The 23,988-nt window shown below is 32.8% G+C and overlaps 1 protein-coding gene across 1 annotated transcript; it reads right to left on the reverse strand.

Moving 5' to 3' along the window:
* Window positions 1–23,678, reverse strand: LOC106764233 (probable LRR receptor-like serine/threonine-protein kinase At1g05700). Its single transcript, XM_014648482.2, has 13 exons — window positions 23,561–23,678; window positions 22,321–22,867; window positions 17,079–17,560; window positions 16,693–16,828; window positions 11,251–11,322; window positions 11,065–11,136; window positions 10,903–10,983; window positions 10,463–10,623; window positions 9,620–9,837; window positions 9,368–9,494; window positions 9,193–9,255; window positions 8,904–9,093; window positions 1–798 (listed from the first exon to the last, which is right to left on the reverse strand). The coding sequence occupies exons 1-13, from the start codon at window positions 23,646–23,648 to the stop codon at window positions 408–410; spliced, it is 2,628 nt and encodes an 875-aa protein (XP_014503968.1). The 5' UTR covers window positions 23,649–23,678; the 3' UTR covers window positions 1–407.
* Between the last annotated feature and the right edge of the window lie 310 nt (window positions 23,679–23,988).

The raw sequence follows: 23,988 nt of genomic DNA on the forward strand, positions 1-23,988 counted from the left end.
TGAATAGAGAAATAATACATTTCAAGGTTTAAATAAAATAAAATACGTTAAAAAAAATTGAGGGGACCCACTTAATCCAAACTTAAAGGAGTCAAAAAAAAAAAAATACACACAATTATTCCCTAAAAGTTTGCACTCATCAGCGTATGAAATCAAAGTGAATATAATGAAAATATAATCCAAAGTGGGGTGACAAATTATCAAAAAAGAAAAAGTGCATAAAACAAACTAGTTCAATATGGCATAACCTTTATTTGACCGTTGAACATATCCCTAGCTTAAACAGGGTCCAATAATTACTATAAAGCAAACACACGTACTTTAAAAAAATAAATAAAAAATCAATCAATCATTCATGATGAAATTATACAACCCTAGCTAGGGTTTGGACCCATCTATGATTAAAATTAATGGAATTCAATTTGCCTAGAACTCATGGCCAATGACTCTCTCACGTTGCTCACAGTCCTTTCAAGTGATAATTCAAGAGACAAGCAGTCCTTTAATTCTAAGGCTATGTGCCCTATGTCAGGCCTGTGAATTGGAACCTGAGGGAGACATGACATGGCTATCCCTACAAATTTCCATGCTGAAGCACCATTGTATTTCCCATCTAACCTTGGATCAACAATTTCTTGTATATTTCCTGTTCTCAGTTTACTGTTAACCCAAGGAAGTATGTAACTGAGATTCTCTGCAGTTCCTGTTAGTGCTGGCTGACCACTGATTAACTCTAGTAGGATTATTCCAAAACTATAAACATCACTCTTTTTGTTCAGAGTCCCAGAGCAATAAAATCTGTAATATATCACATTTACTCATAAATGTATTCATAAACATATTTATACAGTCATTTAATAAAAATTATCTTCCAGGTAACTTTTAAAGTTTTGATGAAATTAGAACAAGGATGAGTTGTATGGATACCAGACAAATTTAAAATATATTATTGAATATAAATTTCATTTTACAAATTTTAGAATTAAAATCAACATAATCCTAAAATCATATAAATTTCATTCTAACAAATATTTATTATTTATTAAATCATCCTATTATTCATTGTCAAGTTACTCTTGTCACACTTATTAATATTTAATTTAATGATATACATATATATGTATTGACATGAAGTGGAAAAATCTAAGCAAAAAGAATAACAAGAAGGTGAAGTGGAAAATAAAAAAAAAATATTTTTTGAGTTAAATAATTTTTTACGTGTCCCAAACAAAATACGAACGTGAATTACCGTTTTCCACGTAAAAAAAGAAGAAAAACTATTAGTGATTGAGAACTAATTCCATAAATTTTGAAACGATGAAAATCTAATTAAACCAAATTTTGAAAAAAAAAAACTAAAACTAAAATCTCTCAATAGTTTAGGAATCAAAAACATGTTTAATTCATTAAAACAAGAAAAAATTAAAATGTTCAATGTAACGCCCCGGCAATTTACAGGGACTGTTGACTGCCCTCACACATCACCACGAGACTTTCCAGTGTGCTTTATCCTCACTCGCACAAGGTCACCCATCCCAGAATTACTCTAGGCTAAGCACGCTTAACCATGGAGTTCTTATGGGTTAGGCTTCCGAAAAGTAAATGCATTTTGGTGATATGGGTAGCCAAATCAATTCCTTTAAGCTATCCTTCAACTGTATAGTCCCATACCTATACAGTCTCCAGATCCCTCTCATTCTGGTGTATGTTCGATTCGTCCATGTGCCCCTTCCACTCGAAGCCTGCCAGGAGCCGCTCCTTGTCCGTGCCCCCTGCACCATGCTTCTTGCACCGACGATCACTCCCCGCCCTCGTCAGTGCTCGGGTGTCACATGATGGTATCAGAACCAAATGTGATGTGTTGGTTTGTTGGTAGATATGTGTGTGTAAGGGGAGTAACCTAGAATTATTATTGTGTCTAATGAGTTTATGTATATATATATATAGGTATCTCCGTGTACTGTCATAGTTGATTATAGCGTGGAATGTGTTATACCTTGGGTTTGGGTTTTGAAGGGACGAACTTGGTTGCATGCGACAACTAGGAATGTTTGTGGTGTGTATGATTTCAGGTTGCATGATGGTGTACTAAGAGAAGATTTTGTTACTGTGAGTGAAGAGAAAACCCTAATAGTTTAGGGTGTGTATATTGGGTCACTACGCTAGGTTGCAGGGTCGTGTTACGTGGGCCAGGGTAGATTGTGAGACTTCATAAGCATGAGTTGAGGGGGATTGGGGTTCTTGTTAGAAGGTTGAGAAGGAAAATGAGAGAGAGAAGGCTTGGTCAGAGGCGTATAGGTGGTGCAGGCGAAAGGAAAGAAGCAAAGGTGCGATCATACCAGCANTAATGCACCGGATCCTATCAGAACTCCGCAGTAGCGGATGGAGCCTGGTCTAATGGTTGTTGTGTGTGCATGGGAGGGATGTGTGCTTGGTCTTAAGTTCTAACCCTCCCAAGACCAAAAAGGCTCCTAGCTATTTTTCATGTGACACCCGGGCACTGACGAGGGCGGGGAGTGATCGCCGATGCAAGAAACATGGTGCAGGGGGCACGAACAAGGAGCGGCTCCTGGCAGGCTTCGAGTGGAAGGGGCACATGGACGAATTGAACATACACCGGAATGAGAGGGATCTGGAGACTGTATAGGTATGGGACTATACAGATGAAGGATAGCTTAAAGGAATTGATTTGGCTACTCATATAAACAAATGCATTTGCTTTTCGGTAGCCTAACTCATAAGAACTCCATGGTTAAGCATGCTTAGCCTAGAGTAATTATGGGATGGGTGACCTTCCGAGAAGTTTTCTCGGAAAGTGTGTGAGTGAGGACAAAGCACACTGAAAAACCTCGTGTTGATTTGTGGGGACAGTCAGCAGTCCCTGTAAGTTGTCGGGGCGTTACATTCCACATGAATAAATCATGATAGAAATATAAAACTTTAGTTTTAGTTTTTTAAAATCTTAAAATAAATTTTTGTATATCATTTTATTAGATAAACTTATGTAGAATCTTAAAATACATAATACTCATTACTTTTCATCTCCTCCTTTTTCTCTCTGTTAACACTTTTATAATGATCCACCAAAGCTTAATCATTTTATATAAAAAGTATTATCCCAGCTTTGTGTAATGCGTTTCATCTTATATTATCATATCTATTATATGTACTCTAGTTAACATTTTACTAACCAACACTTAGTTTCATGTAGCATTTGTAATGTAAGGTGGAAGTCTTACTTGTACAATACAATATGCTATTAAACTTGAATACATTTCCGTTATGTATAAAAAGAGAATTATACAGCTTTTGTTGCATATAACACTTTATGCTCTCCTCTCCTCTTACTTTGCTTGAAACTAAGATTTTCTTTTTTTTTTTTTCTTTTAAATTATGTTAAACATCATTATTATTTTAACATCTCACTGTAAAGCACACAAGTCATTTAATGTAAAATTGATTAAAAACAGTAAAGAAAATACATGTAACATGACAGGTCAGACCAAACTCATGTACAAAGACAAAGATTAAAAAAACTCCAAACAATTTTAAATATAGGAAGTTGAAACCTATTTAAAAAGAAAAAATAAATAAATTGTAGCCTAAATGACATTGTGTCATGACATTTATATAAAATTCGATTTTCAAACCTATTGTAACCTGCGTGTCTGGGGATTACCTTCCTAGTATATATGTGAACATCTGAACTTCATATTTCTACAAATTTGCATACATTTTTTTTCCCATCATGCTTTAAAAAACCAAGGAACACTTGAGTAGAGGAAAAATGACACTATTAATTTATATCATGTAGTAATATCATGACGAGATCATTATGCTCCCTCCATTTCGAAGTAATACTTCTTTTGTGATATTAATACAAAATTAGCAGAAATTATCCTTAACTTTTTAATTACTTTTTTATATGTTTTTCATTAGTGATATTAGCAGAAAATATTAATGCCGGCAATAACTATCAAATATTATTAAATTTTCTATTCTTCATTCCAGTCAGCTTTATATAATTATGGCTTAATACCGCTTTTAATCCCTAGTTTAGGAGGTTTTGTTCAATATGGTCCTACCTTTTTTTTTTAGTAACAATTGATTCCACTTTTTGAAAAAACTATTCAATTGACTCCTTTTTGGTTACGACGTCAATTTTCTAACGGTGCTGGTTACGACGTCAATAAGTTCTTTCATGCATTCACCTATCCAAATGTTATTTTAACAGTCCTGACATAAGGTTATGTTAAAAATCATATCATCATCATATACAATAAGGATTATAATAAACAATTTAAACTTGAATATGGGACCACTATGAACAAAAAGGACTCAATTGAACAGTTTTTTCAAAAGGTGGGATCAATTGTTATGAAAAAAAAAAGGTAGGACCATATTGAACAAACCTTCCCAAACTAGGGACCAAAAGCAGTATTAAGCCTATAATTATTGAACGAAACTCTCACGCGTTTTATTTTGACACTTCCTTCTTTTAACTGTTCTAGAATGAAGTTAAACCAAATATCAATGTATTTACTTCTTTTACAATTGATTGGGTTCTTTGTTAACTCAATGACTGACATGTTGTCAACTCGAATCACAATCTTCTTTTCTTATTTCACCTCCAACATGCTTAGAAGATTCTAAACCAAACAATATGACACACACTCTAAGACACTACAATGTACTTGACCTCATAGGGTGACAATGTTACAATAGACAACTTCTTCGAAAGTTAGACGAATGTCGTGTTTCTCATGAAGAAAACATAGCTCGTTGTGCTCTTCCGATCATTAACATTTTCACACAATCATTGTCCGTGTAGCCACAAAGTCGGTAATAATCATACTTGGTATATAATAGGCCAAAAGACATTATATTCGTTTCAGAGCCTTCCAATAAGAGTACCTCAGATCTTCCATGTACCAACTTATGATCCAACACTTAGCATCAAATCTTGTCTTGAATTTGTTAGATATCTTAAACTTCCAATTATACTTTAGTATTTACCTACATCAACTCAGTCTACATCTCCATACTTAAACAATTTTTTTTGTCAGACTCAATTGGGGGTGGAAATTGGGTTACATTTCGTCATTTTGAACTTCTTTAGAATCTTCTCGACATACCTTTCTTGAGACACGAAAATTTCTTCCCTTTAACGACCTCCAAACCGAGAAAACTCTTCATGAGACCCAAATAGGTCATCTAAAATTTCTTTTTCATCAACTTTTTAAACTCTTCGACCAGCTTAGATGTGCTTCCCATGAAGATTAAATCATCAACATAAAAGGCAACAACCATCATATCTCCTCTAATCCTTTTTAGGTATAGAGCATGTTCATATGGACATTGTTTATACCCATTCTTGAAATAAGTGTCAATTATTTCATTCCATGCTCTAAGGGCCTACTTTAAGCCATAAAGTGCCTTTTTCAATCTCAACACTTTCTTTTATTCTCCTTTTCGCATGTAGTCGAGTGTTTGTTCAATATATACCTCGTCTTCAAGAACTCCGTTAAGAAATTTAACTTCATATCCATCTATTGAATCGTCCATCTGTGTGAGGCTACTAAGGATATCAACATTTGAATTGTTTCCATCCTCGTCATTAGGGTAAACAACTCATCATAGTTAATTCCCTTTTTATGCTTGTACCCTTAACCATGAATTGAGTTTTATATCATTGATCTCTTCATCCATTGCCTTCTACCATTTTTCGTCCTACATAACCTCTTCAAAACTCAGATCTTCAGCACTTGCCAAGAGATATACAACATGAACTTTGTTAGTGGACTTGTACATGTCTTTCAAACTTCATGTTTTGGGTTGCAAAGGCTCATCTTCTTCATCAAAACTCTCATGATTTCTTCCAAGAATGGATTTCAGGCTTTTACAACTAGTTTCTGAGCTCCTGCTTTCAGTTTCCGAGATCCTTCTTATAGCTTCCAAGCATCTAGTGGACCTGCCCTCCATGTTGTTCCAATTTCATTTGTTCTCCTCATCAATTTGAACATCTCGGCTTAAATGACCTTTTTTGTTATAGGTTAAACAACTTGTAAGCTTTTGCTTTTTCATCATACCCAATAAAAACACACTTCTTACTCCCACCTTCAAGTTTACTCTTGTGCAGAGTTGGAACATGAACATAAGCCATGTTGTCAAACACTTTGAAGTGAGTCACACTCAGCTTTTTTCTACTCTAGGCTTCTTGTGGTGTCTTTTCAATTACCTTAGCATGTGGGCACCTATTTTGCATATAAATGGCACACTGTATTGCTTTTGCCTAGAACTTCTCTAGCATAATTTTACTCTTTAGCATGGTTCAAACCATATCAAGAATGGTTTAATTTTTCCTCTTGGTTACACCATTTTGTGTTGGCGAGTACGAAGTTGTGAAGTATCTCTTTATGTCGTGCTCCTCACAATACTTCATGAACTAACCTAATATGAAGTTGCATCCCCTGTTAGATCAAAGAACTTTAATGTGCTTGTTGGTTTCCTTTTCAACAATCATTCCGAGCTTGTTAAAGACCTTAAATACCTCAAAATTTTCCCTTAAGAAACATACACATGCCTTTTATTAAAAGTCATCGACGAATAAGATAAAGAACTTCTTACCACTAAAGGATTCAAGGGTAATTAGCCCACACAAGTAGGCATGGATGAATCCAGTTGTACCTTTGCTTGGTACTCAATTATCTTTGGAAACTCGGTCCTTAGATGTTTTCCAAGTACACACTCCTCACAATTTTTTTGTCAAATTCCATACTCGGTAGCCTGGGCACCAATCCTTTCTTCGCCAGCTCGGGTAGCCCGCCAAAATGAAAATGGCCAAAATGAAACGACAACATCATGGTTCCATCCTTCACACAGATCTTTAAGCACATCTTTGGTTCTATTTCAACTTTATCTTGTATGTCCTATTCTTTTTCATCTATACTCGAAAGCGGTTGAATTTACTTTTATGTATAGTACTTGATCTTTCATCGAAACTTAGTTGTTCTTCTCTATCATTTGACCTATGTTCAATATAATGATTTTGAGATTCGATACATAGTGCACTTCTCTAATTTCTCCAACTTGGCCATTCTTCTACAGGTACTAGATTGTTCCTCACCCTTCACAGCTACCTTAGAGTCATCTCCAAATGATACATTCTCGACCTCAACTTTGGATAGCTCTTTGAACAAATTCTCATCACCGCACTTGTGATTTCTCACTCCTATATCAAGATACCAAACTGAGTTGTTTGGATAGCTTGGGCTTTGCTTGACACCTGATCTGTAGTTGAAATATAGCTTGGTTTCTAATCTCTTCGACATTATAAAACTCGGACTCAGCTTAACATCTGGTGTGCAACTCAGACTTAGATCAACATTTGAGCTACTTGACATCATCAATATCCTTATTTCTTCCTTAACTTCTTCAGAGAGGAAGTTTGTCTCCTTCTTTCTCTCAAACCGATAATAATTTATGAAGTGACCGACCTTCCCATAATTGTAACATTTGACTGATCTATAATCATTTGCATAATGGTCATGCTTGCCACATTTAAATCACTAAACTCCTTACTTGTTTGATCGACCTCCTCGACCTCTCCTTGTTCTTGGCCACACCAATTCTTTTGACTAGACTACTCTCTATTATTTTCATAATGACCTCAAACTCAATCTTCTCTTCCTCAACTTTCTTGGCGTATTTCATTAAGAGCTCGACATTTAATGTTCCAAGTTTATCCTTTCACGTTAAGATTTGCTTGAAGTGATTAATCTTGCTCTCACTTCTTCCTTCTTTGTTGCTTCTGCAACTCCAGGAACTCGACAAACTCTTCAACTGAGAGCATTAACAAGTCCTTAGACTCCTTAATGACACAAACAATGCTTTCAAAGTTCTCTAACAATGACCTCAAGATCTTCTCCACAACCTAGCCTGGCTGGAAATGCCTCTATGTTTCTACCGAGTTGATTTGTCACGATCTCCACTCAAGTTATATACTTGTATACTCGTTCTCTCTCCTTCATTCTCAAGCTTTCAAACTTGCCTTTAAGAGTTCGAAGTCAAACTTGCTTTACTCGATCGTCCCCTTTATATGTCTTCTCCAAGATCTCTCACACTTCTCTTGAACATGTAGTGTTTGTTATCTTCTTAAAGTCAAACTCATCCACTGCTTGGTACAACACGTACAAAGTTGTTTTGTCCTTTACTTAAATTTTTCTCAATGCATCATCTTGGACAACCGTCTATTCTTCCTTTTTTGTTGGCTCTTAGTACCCATTCTCAATTACATCCCATACATCTTGGAAACCAAGAAGAGCCTTCATGTGCAAACTTTTGTTATCATAATTGACTTTTTTTGTCAATTGAGGCAGAGATAAATTGTTTGTAAGGTTGACCGTCTCACTCTTTCTTCCTCAAACACTGAAGCTAACTTTTTCTTTTTCCACTTAGGCACTTAAACTCTCAAGTTAAGAGAGAGCAAATGACACACTCTTTCTATAATCTGATTATCTTCTATGTATCTTTCATGTCACATGAACATTACAATTTATAAGACAAACATTTGACTTTTCATCTTCATGCCATAATGTCTCCAATTATTACAAAACACAACACTATAATAACCATTAATGTTAAAACATAGCACCCTAACTTCTTAGCTTTTGCTCTCTCTTAAAACATTAAAACATTATTTTTCACAATTGAGAAATAAGTCCTAAATTTAAGTTTATTCTAACATTACTTATTCTATTCTACACATGACGCCATTTTCAAATTGATCATTAATATTAGAGCTTCAATTCCATTCAATAAACACTCTCATTTTCAAATTTATCATTAATATTAGAGCTTCAATCCCATTCAATAAACACTCTGAAAAATTGAACGTTACTTACTCAGGATCAAGGTAACCTGGTGTGCCTGCTGGGTAAGTTGTGACATAAGTGTCACTATCATTAGCAAACGTTTTAGACACCCCAAAGTCTGAAATTTTGGCATGCATATTTTCATCTAGCAAGATGTTGGATGTTTTCAAATCTCTGTGAATTACGGGTGGCTTACATCCATTATGCAAATAGTCCAACCCTGTTATTCAAATTATCAGTCACATACTTGTTAACCATAATAGTTCTATTCATAATAAGAAAAGAAAATAACTATAGAACATCATGAACTTAGAGTTACCATTTGCTGCATCCATAGCAATTTTAAGTCTTTGTGTCCATTCCAAAAAAATGGGGTTCTTATCTGCATAAGAAGCTAATATATTCAGCATAAACATGTTCATGATTCATTTATCATAATACAGTTTGTTTTCACCAACTTTAAATGCACATGCCAATATGGAGTGAATGGAAACCTGATAATTTTTGTTGGAGGTTCCCTTCTGGAAGATATTCATAAATAAGTGCTTTAGTATCACCTTCATCACAGTATCCCATAAGAGAAACCACGTTTCTGTGATGAACATGCATCAACAGGTTTGCCTGCATTTTCAAGTTTAGAATAACATATGTTGGTACCATGACTGAATAAAAAATAGATTGGTATATAAGAATTATAAACATTTTTAAGAATACAAAGAGTTTAGTTGATTGATGCATCTAATTACCTCTGATTGAAATTCCTTATACCCTTGTGCTGATGGTGAAGAAAGTATCTTCACAGCAACTCTTTTGCCACACTCTAAAGTACCTAGGTATACCTTACCAAATCCACCTTTCCCAATCATTGTTGTGAAATTATTAGTGATTCTACGAATGTCTGAGTAAGAAAATACTTGATTTGCTGATTTCAGTGGCACATCTTTCACAGAAATTGAAGAAATCACTGGACCAAATGTAAATAACAACAATCATTTTCCACAGAATATATATGTTTGAAAAGTGGCTTCAGTTCTAATTTTTTTTGGGAGCTTTGTGACAGTGAAACTATAATCAGTATCCCTAATAAAAATAAGAAAAAAGTATTGCGGAAAGTTGAATTTGATTGTACTAGAAGGAAATCATCAAGGAAAATATCACTTAAGCGAACAATTTAAAACTAGTGTTTTTATGCAATCATTCACTCATGGAATAATGGTTACTATGTCTAAGACAATTAACAATGATAAGAAAAACCAGTAAGCGTGAATGCAATTATATTACTTATAATGTATTCAAATATTAGTATTGATTATTAGGCTTCAGTTCAAAGACTCTTTAATAGTTCAAAGACTCTTTAATTGTCAGAAATGGACAGAAATAATAATGGTCAGAAATTAACCTAGAATGTAAACTATTAATGACTTGATATCTGATTTACAAATTCATTAAGAATGGAACTTGCAAAACTGTGGTAATGGTCTCAAAGATTAATAAAATGCAAATTTTTAAAAATGATAATATATTTGAATATAAAAATGACCTTCTGTAAGCAAGATATGAAGCACTATAAAATTTATTGTTTAGATTACCTTTTCCCTTTTTTCTAAGTGTCCAGATCACCATAACTATGGTAGATATTGTGAGGACCACTGCAACACATGTTGTTATAGATGCCACTAATGGAATAATAAACTTCTTGTGGTTGCTCTTGCATGACCCTATCCAATAAGGACGGAGATTTCCATCCAAACTGTAATGTATGCAAGTGTTAGTCATCATAAGATTGAGAATAGTTGTGATGTGGAATTATATAATCATGAAGAGTATTAGTACTTCTTAAAGAAAATCAAAGGTTAAAGAAGAAAGAGGGTCAAACTCTAGAATTCTCATAATTTTGGTATTGCTGGTTCCTGCTTATTGTTTACAAATATGAAGTAATAGAGGGTGACAAGCAAAGATTTATTTACATCTTTAGAAATGTTTATTTTACTCCAAGAAATTTATGTGTAGTAATAGCCTAGGAACAAACCTCAATTGCAAAGAGTTGTTAGATGACTTTGCCTTTAGACTCTCAGGAACTGAACCTGTGAGCATATTCTTGGACAAGTTACTGCAAAGATGATATGATGTGTTAAATATATTTAGAGAGTGTGTGAGATAGAAAGTTTAATGCATCAAGGTTACAACTCACAGGAAATGCAATTGTGGCAGTTTTGCAAAAAATTCTGGCACCTCCCCTGTCAATTCATTGTTTGACAAATCCCTACAACATAATAGTTATGGTTTTGGTTCCTTTAAGTTGCAAGTCGCAACATCACAGTGCTCTGGTATTAATATTGAAAACAAATTTATATGAAAATTAACAAGAAAAACTTACAAAGTCGCCAAACATGTGAGGTTGGAGAATGAGGAATCTATATCTCCTGACAACTTGCTTGAGCTCAAGTTTCTGCTTGAATTTTGAGAAAAATTTTGCCATTAAAATGAATAAAAGTGAAGAACTGAAATATATTACATTCATCAAGATTATTTCATTTTTATCAATGAAGGTTTTCACATTTCCCATATATATTAGTAAAATAGAGTAAAAAGTATGTATAAATCTCACCTTAAAATTGTTGACAACAAGCCTTTTTGAAGATAAACACTCTTTAGTATTATAACTTGTGTGATTACATTTAGTAGTACATGAACTATTTATAGACTCTTTGACATGGCCCTTCAACTACATGCATTAATTATGATTATCACCATTAATGAACTTTACTGCATGCCTTAATAATTAGTAGAAGCACCAATCTACTAAGATAATTAACAAAAATTATCATTAAATTTAATTACCTATTTTTAAGTTTATCTAACAAAATTCTTTCATAAACATAAATGTTTTTCTTGTCTTTCATTACAATCATCTTCTTGCCATTCTTGAATAAAGTGTTTGACAATGGCTTCATAGATATATTTGCAACTTTTACTGAGCTTTCAATGTGCTCTAACTCCATATTACCTTCTTTCACTTGTTCTCGGATGAAGTGAAATCAAACATCAATATGCTTGCTTCTCTCATGATATTTACCAATGGGGAGCATTGGTAAAATTGAAGATAAATGATTTTGATGATGCTCCAAGAAGATTAATTTGAAGAAGATATTAGAATTTGTTTTAAAAGTAATTTGTAGAATATAAATGTATTAGGAATGTATTTGAGCATATAAAACTTAGAAAATTCCGTATCTCTATTATTGTCACGTATATAATCGATTATGAGAAGCTATAATCGATTATCCTGAGCATTCTTGAAAAACCATTTAACTCTGGAATAATCGATTATTACTCCAAATAATCGATTATCACAAGTCCTGATGAGAACTGCCTAAGTCACTAGAATAATTGATTATCCCTCAAAGTAATCGATTATCACTATTTTGAAAAACCTGTAACGGATTTAAATAATCAATTATAACTTACAATAATCGATTATTATTGGCAGTTGTAACGAGTCTTTTCATTTTTAGACCAGTTATCTATATATAGTGGTCTTAAACCCTTAGAGGGTAACTTTGAGCTTTTGTAGAATACAGTTTGTCTGAGGAAGTTCTAAAAAGCTAGTTCAAGTGCTTTGTCTAGTCTTGTGAATAGGAGAAGCTCGCGTTTCGTGTGTCGAAAGTTGGAGCGCTTCTCTTCGAGTTGGCAAGGTGGTCATCTTCCGGTTCGTCTGTCGAAGGAAGATTTTATCTCCACTGTTCCGGTTCGTTGGTCGAAGTAAATCGTAGATTGCACCCTTCTAGTTCGTTCGTCGAAGGAAGGTTCTATCATCTTATTTTCATTCACTTACATTGTAATCTGTAATCTGATTTTTAGTGAAAAGGTTAATCACTTTTTATAGTTATTAACAACTGGACGTAGATTCTTTTGAATCGAACTAGTATAAAAATCCAGTGTCATTTTTCTACTCCCTACACTCTTTACTACTTTTGCATATCAATTGTTCGATAAATTTTCTGTAAGAAAATTAATTGTTTTAAGACGGACCACTTTAACTTGATTTGTGACTAAACACGCTTTTCGCTAAATTACTTTATTCCTTTGCATAACTTTATAACGATACCGGTTGTTCTAACCAACAATGATTTAGTAAGTACTTCGCCAATTCAATGACCGACTTGTTGTTAATTCAGATCACATTCTCTTTTTCTTTCTTCATCTCAAACTTAATTAGAAGATTCTTGAGCTAAACGACATGACATATACTCCAAGATAGTGTAATGTACTTGACTTTACAAGTTGACAACGTTACAATGGGTTCTTCTTCTAAAGTTAGGTGAATTTTTTGTTTCACATGAAAAACATGTATCTCGATGTGGGACTCAAAGAAGGTGTTCATCCCTTATGAATTTCAAGAGAGGTGACTTTCATCTCTTCTGGTTTCAAGAGAGGTGACTTTCATCTCTTCTGGTTTCAAGAGAGGTGCTTTCTATCCTAAACTGTTCATAATCCTGTTTGTAATCTTAGTTTATTTTTAGTGTTTGAGTTAATCCCTCTTTATAAATATTAACAATTGGACACTTTTGATCCAAACCAGTATAAAATTACTTATACAAATCTCTCTTTCCATACACTCATTATTTATCTACTGTTATATTAAAGAAATCATTTTTATTGTTAAGTCAAATTTTAAAAGAATTTTTTTTAAGAAAAAGCACAATTTTATTAACAAACCAATCCACCCCCTCTTCATTTTATCCAAAAGTGATTATTCTATTGTGGGATTCTAACATAGATTCCATTGGGGTGGATATCGGGTTACAACTTGTCATATTAAACTTTATCAGAACCTCCTTAGCATACCTTTCCTGAGATACAAAGATGTCTTACTCTCTTTGATCAACTTCCTCACCTCAAGACCCAAGTCATTCATCTCGAACTCCTTCTTGATCACTTCTTTAAATTCTTCAACCAACTCAACTTTGTTTCCCATGAAGATTAGGTCATCAACATATAGGTGAAAAAACATCACATCTCTTCCATTCTTTTTTATGTATAGAGCATGTTCATATGAACATTGCTCATACCCATTCTTCTTAAAGTAAGTATCAATTCATTCATTCCATGCTCGAAGAGCTTGTTTCAAGCCACAGAACACCTTCTCTTCTCCTATTCACATGTATACAAGTGGTTGTTCAACAAATGTTTCATCCTCTGGGACTCCATTTGGAAATGTCGACTTCACATCCATTTGCAAGATCGTCCATTTTGTGTTGAGTAGTTAGGGAAATCAGCAACCGAATTGTTTCCATCCTCAACACTAGGGAGAATACCTCATCATAGTTTATTCCTTCCTTCGACTTGTATCCCTTCACTACGAGCTAGGATTTATATTGTTCAACTTTTCCTTCAACATTTGTCTTCTTCTTATACACCCACTTTATGCCAATAAGTCAAGATCCCTTAAGCAATTTGGTCAGTTCCTATGTGTTGTTGCATTTGATTTCCCTGATCTCCTCATTCATTGTCTTTTTCTCCTCCTACACGGCCTCTTCAAAGCTCAAGTCTTCTTAATCTTCCAGAAAACATACACAATGCACTTCATTATAGGTTAATCCTCTTCATCAAAAGTCTCATGAATTATCTCAGGAGATGGTGTAATAATTTTCGAGCTTCTAGTTTCAGTACACTCCTTTTTTTAGTTGTTCCAGTTCCATTCGCTCACTTTATCAATTGAACACATTCTTCTTACTTCTATCTTCAAGTTCAGTCCTCTGTTAAGCTAGAACATGAGCATAAGCGATGTTGCTAAACACTTTAAGATGAGAAAAAGTCGACTTCTTTCCACTCCAAAGTTCTTATGGTGTTTTCTCATTCAACTTAGCATGTGGACACCTATTTTGCACATAAATAGTGCACTACACTACTTCTGCCCACAACTCCTTACTTCTCATCATTGTTCGAACCATGTTAAGGATTGTTCGATTCTTCCTCTTAGCAACTCTGTTTGCTGTGGTGAGAATGGTGCTATGAGAAATCTCTTTATCCTTTGCTTTTCATAGTACTTCATGAGTTTGGTTGAAACAAACTTTCCTCCTCGGTTAGATCAATAGACTTAGTCAGTTTTCCCGTCTCTTTCTCAACCATCATTTTGAGTCTAAATACTTAGAACACCTCCAATTTTTCTTTGAAGAGGCACACCTAGGTCTTCCTTGAAAAATCACCTATAAATGAAATAAATAATTTTTTCCCATTGAAAGACTCAAGGGTAATCGACACACATAGGTTGTATGGATTAATTTGAGTTGTTCTTTTGCTCAGTACTTGGTTATCCTCATAAATGAAGCCTTCATATGCTTTTTGAGGACACAATCTTCACAAAAACCTTTTCTTGAATGTTATACTTAGCAATTTGTGCACCATTCCTTTCTTACCAAGCTAAGTCAACCCACCAAAATGCAAATGACAACTAAAAGTGCCACATCATGGCTCATCCTTTATGTCAAGTTTCAAGCAACTCTCTTGGACTATCTTAAAGTCTAGCTTGTATATCCCGTTCTTCTTCATTTCTACTCGGGTAATCAAACGATTGAACTTATTCTTCAAGTATAGTACTCAGTCTTTCATCAGAACCAAATAACCTTTCTCCATCAGTTTGCCCATGCTCAATTACGTTGCTTTTGAGAGCGGGTACATAATACACCTCTTTGATTTCTCCAAATCAGCCATATTTGAACCTTTTACTGCTACCTTGGATGTATCTCTAAATGACACATTCCTGACCTCAACTTAGAACAACTCAGACTTGGCTCGACACCCAAACTCCTCAATATCTCCAATACTCACTCTTCCTCAACATCTTCAAAGAGGAACTTTGTTTCCTTCTTACTCTTAGACCGATAGTCCTTTGCAAAATGTTCAACCTTCCCATAACTATATCATTTGTACGAGTTCCAATTCTTAGCAAAGTGATCTTACTTCATAAATTTGAAGCACTCAACTCCTGAGTTGCTTAACCAACCTATTCGGTCTCTACCTTATCCTCGACCATGCCAATTTTCTTATCTAGATTATTTTTTACCTTTTTCATATTCTCCTCCACCTTTTTAATATTTTTTACCTTTTTCATTTTCTCAAAGTTGGACTCTCGACAACTCGGTACAACACGTTCATGGTTGTTTTGTCCTTCACTCGCGATGCTCTCAACATATCAATTCTTGGTAGTCATTTTCAACTACTTCTCATACTTCTTGGAAACTAAGAAGGGTCTTTATCTACAGATTCCAGTTGTCATAATTAACACCTTTTGATAACTTAGGCATGGACATATTATTTGTAAGGTAGGCCATTTCACTCAAACTTTCTCAAGGACTCTATGACTCTCTTTTCTTTAACACTCAACACAGACTCTTTAGCTCTAATACTAATTTGTTGAAAATAAGCCTTTTGAAGATATTATAACTTGTTTTGTGTTTATATAGAGTAGTATATGAACTATTTATAGGTTCTTTAACATGACCCTTCAACTACATACATTAATTATACAATACTTAATACCTATTTTAGTTCCTAATTTTGTTCGAAGTGGTCATTGCTTTAATACCTTGATTATAACTAGAAACGTTCCCAACCTTTGGAATCTCTTAAAATAATTAACATAACAACTTATCATTAAATTCAACTATCCACATTTAAGTTTACTCAATGAAAATTTATTTTTATATGATTTTAGTCGAATCCAATCCATTACATAACATATTAACAATATTTACAGCAGATAAAATTTCCACATGGAAGCCTTGGATATTATGAGAAATTTCCACAAGATACTTACAATGAAATGATTCTCGGACTGTCTCCATTGCTGCATTTCACACCTTCCCATGTAAAATTCTTTGGTCCACAGGGGTCTCCTTGCCAATTCTTGTTATTGATCATATAAACATGTTTGATGTGCCAGATAGCATAAACTGTTGAAAATTTGCAGTATTAACAAGAATATCAGCTAAAGATTGTGATTATGAACTTTAGAAGTAAAGAAATTTTCAACAGGTCAGCACATAATAAATGAGAATTTATAAAAAAAAAAAAAATAATAGAGGAATTTAAGCATAATATGTTATCCACTAATTTGAGCATCCAAAATTATTCAAATAATGTGACTTATGGGCAAGTTAAGAAGAAAAAGGCAATAATTGAAGAAAGATTAAAGAAACCTACCATCTTCTTGTTGTGTGGAAGAATCTGACTGAGGTAATACTCTGTAAATCTCAAGAGCATTAAGCATTGCAGGTAACTCAGAATCAGAGTTGGTTTCGATGAATATCTTCCGAATACCCATCCCTTGTTTTATAGGTAGAATTATGGTATAGGGCTTCCAGTATGATAGAGTATGAAATTCTGTCACATTATTATCGTCAAAACCATTAATAAGAATATTCAATCTTCGTTTTTGTTTATTGGTCCGATCCTCAAAGTCAAAAAAATGAAGATAAACGTAATATTCAAAATCCGTGCCATAATTGAGTGTGAATTCCAAGGAATTGGAATCTCTTGGCTCCACTGCAGAACTCAGAACTTCTGCTGGCAGTTTGTAAGGATCATCAAATTTATCCAAATCAATAGCTGATGATGTTTTCAACGGACGCTTGTTATAGTTGTTTGGAACTTCCCATGACCTTCCGTATATATCATCTGTGTACCTAACTTAAACAAAAATATTCCAACCAACAATGATTAGTGTCTCCCTGCAGTGAAACCAAAGTATGTTGCAATTGAAACTAAAACACTGCTATAATTTCATTTGAGTACGAGGTAGATAATGATAGCTTTCTTTGCTTAATTTCACAAAATTATATTTGCTTTCCACGAAATTTTATTTATCATCTTAAATTGTTTTCTCGAATTAACTCGTTAAGTTAAACTGTGAGTATTTCCATTCTCTATTGCTCTGCCCTTTTATCCTTTTCTCAGTAAGCCTAATTATAAGTCTGGGCATATGATAAACATTGTGATAACATTTTATATGCAGAAACTAGAAAATTAATTAATTTGATGCAAAAAACATTAAAATTAGTTATTAAGAAGATCATGTGTTCACTTAGATTTAATGTTTTTTTAATGTGTTTACATTAAATTGGTCTTATCTCTAATTGATAAACCCTCGTCAGGTCGAGGTATATACATATGGAGTATGGAATTAGACATTTAATGGATGATTCGATAATTGTCCGATAACGGGTGCAAGAGCATGCCCAACAACAACAGATATAGTTAGGATAAGCTCTGATACCATGTTAAAAGTAGACTTTAAGCTTAACTCAATCTCACAAAATCGGCCGACTTATAGGATAAGATTTACACCCACTTATATGCACTGAATTGACCTTATCTCTACTCAATATAGAACTTCCAACTTAGATTTAATGTATATCTTATTATTTTTCTTTTACCATAACAAAGATTAAAATAATCAAATTCTCTTCTTTTATATATATATATATATATATATATATATATATATATATATATATATATATATATATATATATATATATATATAATATTGACTAAACATTAATGACCTATTTAAGGATTTAATAACATATATAATATTCAACAAATTTCATTAAAATAGATTTTATGATTCAAATATCATTAAAAAAAGTTAAAAAGTAATCTTTAAACTTAATTTAATTTTATAAAATTAATAAAGCTTATATTCAGTCATATATTATAATTTTTTTTTAATTCTAAGAGATTTACTACTATTATTTAATTGTTTTCAATTGCTTATTTTTCATAATTTAAATGGATAACTTGTTTTAATGGAGAAAATAAGCTCAAAGTATGTGATTAAAGACTAATTATCATTTCAATGCTAATATATTATTATGTATTGTAATAACCTGAATATAATATTAAAGGGATGACGGGTATTAAGTAAATAGAAGTAGGTTTTATAGTTAAAACCCATCAGCAACTAAAGCAGAGAACTAAAAAATGAACTGATTCATTAACTTAGCATACCTTCTTCCTATAACCTGTTCTTCAAAGCTTCTTACCTTCTCTCTCAAATATCTCCAGATTGAACTATTCAAGTGTTGATCAAGGGGTTTCTCAACAATCCTGGAGTTGAAAGCTACAATTTAGACCGATCAAATTCTCAAGTTAGAGTACGTAAGTCTTTTCCCCTTTTCTCGTGTTTTCTCTAACTCAGATCATGCAATTTTCTTCGTTGCATGTTACTGGTAGTCCTTTTCTCCAATTCTCAGTTCAAAATCCTGTTTTAAAACCTAATCCCTATCCCAAATTGGTGGTTTATAGGATTCTGTGGAAAATTCGTGTAAGGCAAGCTGAAAGTTAGGGTTCCTGTGAGCTAAATTGCTTCATTCAACAGGTAAGGGGAGCTAGGGGTTTTCTGTTCTGTTTTATGAATTAGAATGTGCATGCGTTAGGCATTATTAAATTATAGAAAGACGCATGTATAAATTAGGAAATAGATAATTTTGCTGTTGATTTAAGTTTGAGTAATCTTGTATGTAAACGATGTGATGTTTGTGTATCTGAGCATCAAACTATAGATTTGTGTTTGCAAGTTTGAGTCTTGATGTGTTATATTGCTGAGACCAAGTTGTTCAATGTTGTTGGATCAAATAACATGATTAGTTAGCCATTTCTACTGGTTTTTAAGGCATGTGGGAGGAAGCGAGATAATCGATTTGGACATTTGGGGTTGGGAGCTGATTTAGTCAATTGGGATGGTTTAGGTAAGTCAATTGTGACTTGTTAGGAGTGTTACATTGGTAAGAAACAGTTGCCAAGTAGTAGAATTAGAATTTGATCTCAAAGTTAGTGAAACTTAGAGTTTTTGGAGGAATATTGATGCACAAACATTAAAGAATGGGGTTAGGAAGACTTATGATAATTTAGACAAGTTCAATCCAACATATAAATCAAGTTAGGAGTGTTAGAAACTCATCAAAGTGTTTCAGGTGTACTAAATTCAGAAAAATCAGGTTGCTGTCAAATACTGATATGAATAATCGATTATTATATGTAATAATCGATTATTCTAGTCAGAACATCATATTTTCTTCAAAGTTCACGTAAATAATCGATTGTCATAAGTAATAATCGATTATTGTTGTCAGAAAATCATCCAAGAGTTTTGAGTGGTTTTCGGGGTTCTGGGTATCAATTTTGGACATTCCTTAGGTCGTTCTGGGGGTTTTTGATCCTTCCGGAACTATTGGTGATGATTTAAAAGTCATTTTCCTTGTCTAAGTATGAGTTCACTGGGTTTTGTGTTGTTTAGTGATCCTTTTAGAACTATTATTGACTGGTAGTGTACATGGAATGATTTCATACAATTCTTGATGACTTGTTGGGTTGTTTATGGTCTTTTGAAGTGTAATTAATATCATATATATATATATATATATATATATATATATATATATGTTGTATGCAATGTAAAAAGGGAAAAGTATGGTTATTGGACGTAATTCCATGATCCTCAAGGGAGGTTACATTGTGGTGCCTTGTAGTTTGTTGTGATTGACCGTATGAATGGTCGGAGTTCCCGATGGGGTTTATCCTAACATTCTAATGATTGTCCAAGCTCAAGTAGAGAGTGATGAGTCATGTGGCGAGAATAGCAAGAGGTCCTATGATAGGCGCTTTCACTGTAGGCCTATATCACTGTAACGTGCTTACACTTGTGTGTGGTCGAGTGAAACCCCTCGACAATGGCTTTGCAAAGCAGTAGGGCCACTACAAGTGCACAAACCCCTGGAACTCGACATTTCATACTAGTCCGAATGGTCAAATCACGTGATCGGTCATTGGTATTAATAAAATACATTTGGTCATAGTTTGTATTGTTTATGGTCCTTGCATGCTGAAATACTTGATTGATACCATGCTTTCTATACCTAGCTTTTCCTTACATTTGTGTGTTGTATGTGCTTGTCTTCTTCCTTGCGATGATCATCCAATCCTTTGGATGTGAGCAGTAGCTAATGATTTACCACTGGACGCGCATTGGAAAACGAAGAAGACCCGACCCCTAATGCTTAGGACTTCTACTAGTTTCCACCTTAGAGGGCTCTTCCTTTTGAAAGACTTCTAGTTCCATTAACATGTTTTATATTTTGGGAATACTCTTTAGACCACCTCAGATCCTTAGTTTGCTATGTATTTTGGGAAGACTTTTAAGATTGTAATTAAATTTTAAATTCCTTCTATATTTTGGATAACTGTATCCTTTTATCCTATCATTTTAATTTGCCTGCTCTATTTTATCATGAGTTGAGACATTCTAAATATATACTAGTCTTAGAATGTCACATGTATAATCTATGTTTTGGATGAACTCAATTAGTTAGGTTTTTTTTTTTCAAGAGATAAAATTTAAATGAAAGGTTAAAATTAGTTGCCTTGTAAATTAATTTATAAAAACTTTATTGTATAATTTTTTAAATTTTAATTATTAGTTAGATAATCGATTGACATATTTTACTTTTTACTAAAAAAATATATTAAATGCTAAAAATTAAACACGTACTAATCATATTAACAATCAACCGAATTCATACAAAACTAATATAATTAAAATTATTATAGTAAAATTAATTCTATGAGGACGGAAAACAAAATATGTAAGTACTCACTGTAATTAACTAACTATTTACTCCTATTATTTTGGGCCTACGTTGATTTTAGTTTAATAAAAGATTATATTTCCTTTTTTTTTAATTCATAAAATTATATTGTCTTTCCTTGAAATTTCCAATATTCAGGTGAATAGTTTTCTCGAATTAACCCTGTGAGCAGTTGCATTTACTATAATTTGTTCTGTCTTTTTCTCTGTAAGACTTATTACGAGTCCACGCATATGATAAACACAGTCATAACATTTAATATTTATAAATTTTAGAAAATAATAATAAATTTGATGAAGAAAAGTATTAAAGATAATTATTAAGAAGATAATAAATTTTAGAAAATAATAAATTTCAGTTGCTTATTTTTCATAATTCAAATGGCTAACTTGTGTTCATGGAGAAAATAAGCTAAAAGCATGTGATCAAAGCGTAATTATCATTTCAATGCTTATCCAGTATTGCATATTTTCATTCTTTCCTTGAAAAACAATTTATGTAAAGACTTGTTCAAACAAGTGGAAAACAAGTTTACCATCACCATATAATTAATTTCGTAATTTCATTCTTTCCTTTAGAAACAATTTATTTACGGAAAGACTTATTGATACAACTTTTTTACAATAATGTACGTGGTAATTCGTGATTGATTCGTTTCAAATATACAGATCAATAAAATAAGAACACACAATCTATTATTAAAAAGTTATTAAAAAAATTGTTAACGTATTACTAGTCCGATAGAATAGATATCAAAATCAAAGTAAAGAAAACATATATAGTTTAAGGCAAGTCACCTGATGAAGTTATCTTCAGAGGCACCAAGGTTAAGTCGAGTGAGAAGATCTAGTGTTAACAAAGTGGAGGAACTTTGATAAATGGAATTGTCCAAAGGCCATAGCTCCAACAATGAGATGAAGGGCACCCCTTGGTCGATGTTCACAAGGCATAAATCGATTCTTTCTGTTGAAGTAAAATGAACAGCTTCGATTCTAATTACCATAGCCTCAGAAGAGTTTATTGTCTTCAAGAAATTGACTCCAAGATGCAAATCAAAAACTGGTGGTTTATATTTGTTGTCATAGTTGCCATATGCAAAGTAAGCCCTGATTATGTATTTCTTATTCTTACCCTGTTTGGGTTTTAAGGTATAGCAATTTCTCTTCCCATAAGGGAAACTTCTCAATGTGTTCAACTGCTTATGAATTTGACTTATATAGTCCATCTTGTAAATTAAGGATGTATTATTCATTTCACCAAATTGGATATCATCTGCTTCGTACTGTAAGTTGGTTGTTTTGTCAGTGTAGCCCTCGTCTACCCCACAATCAATGCTTATAACACCTACAAAATGTAAATACATTAAACAAAAATGTCCGAGTAAAACCATGTTATTAAACTCTAGATTTCTTGGATTGTCAAATTAGTTTATATGAATCACTTTTATTGTTTATTTGGTTCTTTTAAAGAAAAACATTAAAACAACAAATATCACTAGAATATGCTCTAACTATAACATTGATACTATGTTAAGAAGTGAACTTTAAGCCTAATTCAACCTCATAAAACCGGCCTGTAAGATAAGATTTACACTCACTTATATATCATAAATTGATCTTATATCTAGTCGATGTTAGACTTCCAATAATAAGATAAACTTACATTACTTCATCTTAAAATAATGAATTTATAATTTTTTTTTTATATTTGCTTAACTTTTTTTATTTATAGTAGTAATATGAGACTTAACTCATATTTAAGTTCTAGATAAGAAAATGATATGATTTTATTTAATGATTAGATCCAAACTTAGGTTTGATCGAAATTTTATGAAGTTGTGTTATATAAGGGGCATAACATAACATAGGTTATGTTGGAATAAATGCATTAAAATAACGAAAGCTTGGTTGATAAACTTAAATTTAGGAGTAAGTTATTTTGATTTGAATTATATATTGATTTAAACCTAAGCTGGATTTTTAAAAGCTTGACTTAGAAAATTAAAGAAAGGTGAAGAAGTTTGGTGTAGATTCATACCTGAATAATCAAGATTGGCAGCAAGTATATTAATGAGTGATGAAGCACAAATTGCTAAAACTAGGATCCATTGCAATTCTCTGTCCATACTGCTAATAAAATAGAGAGAATAAGTTGATAAAATGTACTCTTTGGAAGAAAGAGTACTCGAAAGCTATAAACTATAAATACTAAATATTTTATTTCTTTTTGTTTTTTAGAAATGATGGCTAATTAAAGAGGTAGGTAGGGAAACTAAATAACTTCCCCGAAAGAGATGTTGGGCCATATTAATTTATTAAGTTATTAAGTATACTCATCTTCTTGTGAGCTGTATTTTTTTTTTTTGTGTGTATTTTGTAATAATTAGTATAATTATTTTTATGAATTAAAATTTACATACAGGTTTTTAAGTATTTGTATTTTATGAGACAACATTAAGAGCAATT

This window comes from Vigna radiata, chromosome 6 (assembly GCF_000741045.1).
Source record: "Vigna radiata var. radiata cultivar VC1973A chromosome 6, Vradiata_ver6, whole genome shotgun sequence".
Classification (NCBI taxonomy): Eukaryota; Viridiplantae; Streptophyta; class Magnoliopsida; order Fabales; family Fabaceae; genus Vigna; species Vigna radiata.

What these genes read in the sequence shown, in the direction of transcription:
- LOC106764233 (XM_014648482.2), bottom strand. Translation starts at nt 23,648, where the DNA reads ATGGACAGAGAATTGCAATGGATCCTAGTTTTAGCAATTTGTGCTTCA. An exon ending in AACAACTCTTTGCAATTGAG is followed by an intron (nt 10,624 to 10,902) that starts GTTTGTTCCTAG and finishes CATACATTACAG; the next exon opens with TTTGGATGGAAATCTCCGTC. An exon ending in ACTTAGAAAAAAGGGAAAAG is followed by an intron (nt 9,838 to 10,462) that starts GTAATCTAAACA and finishes CATTTGGTCCAG; the next exon opens with TGATTTCTTCAATTTCTGTG.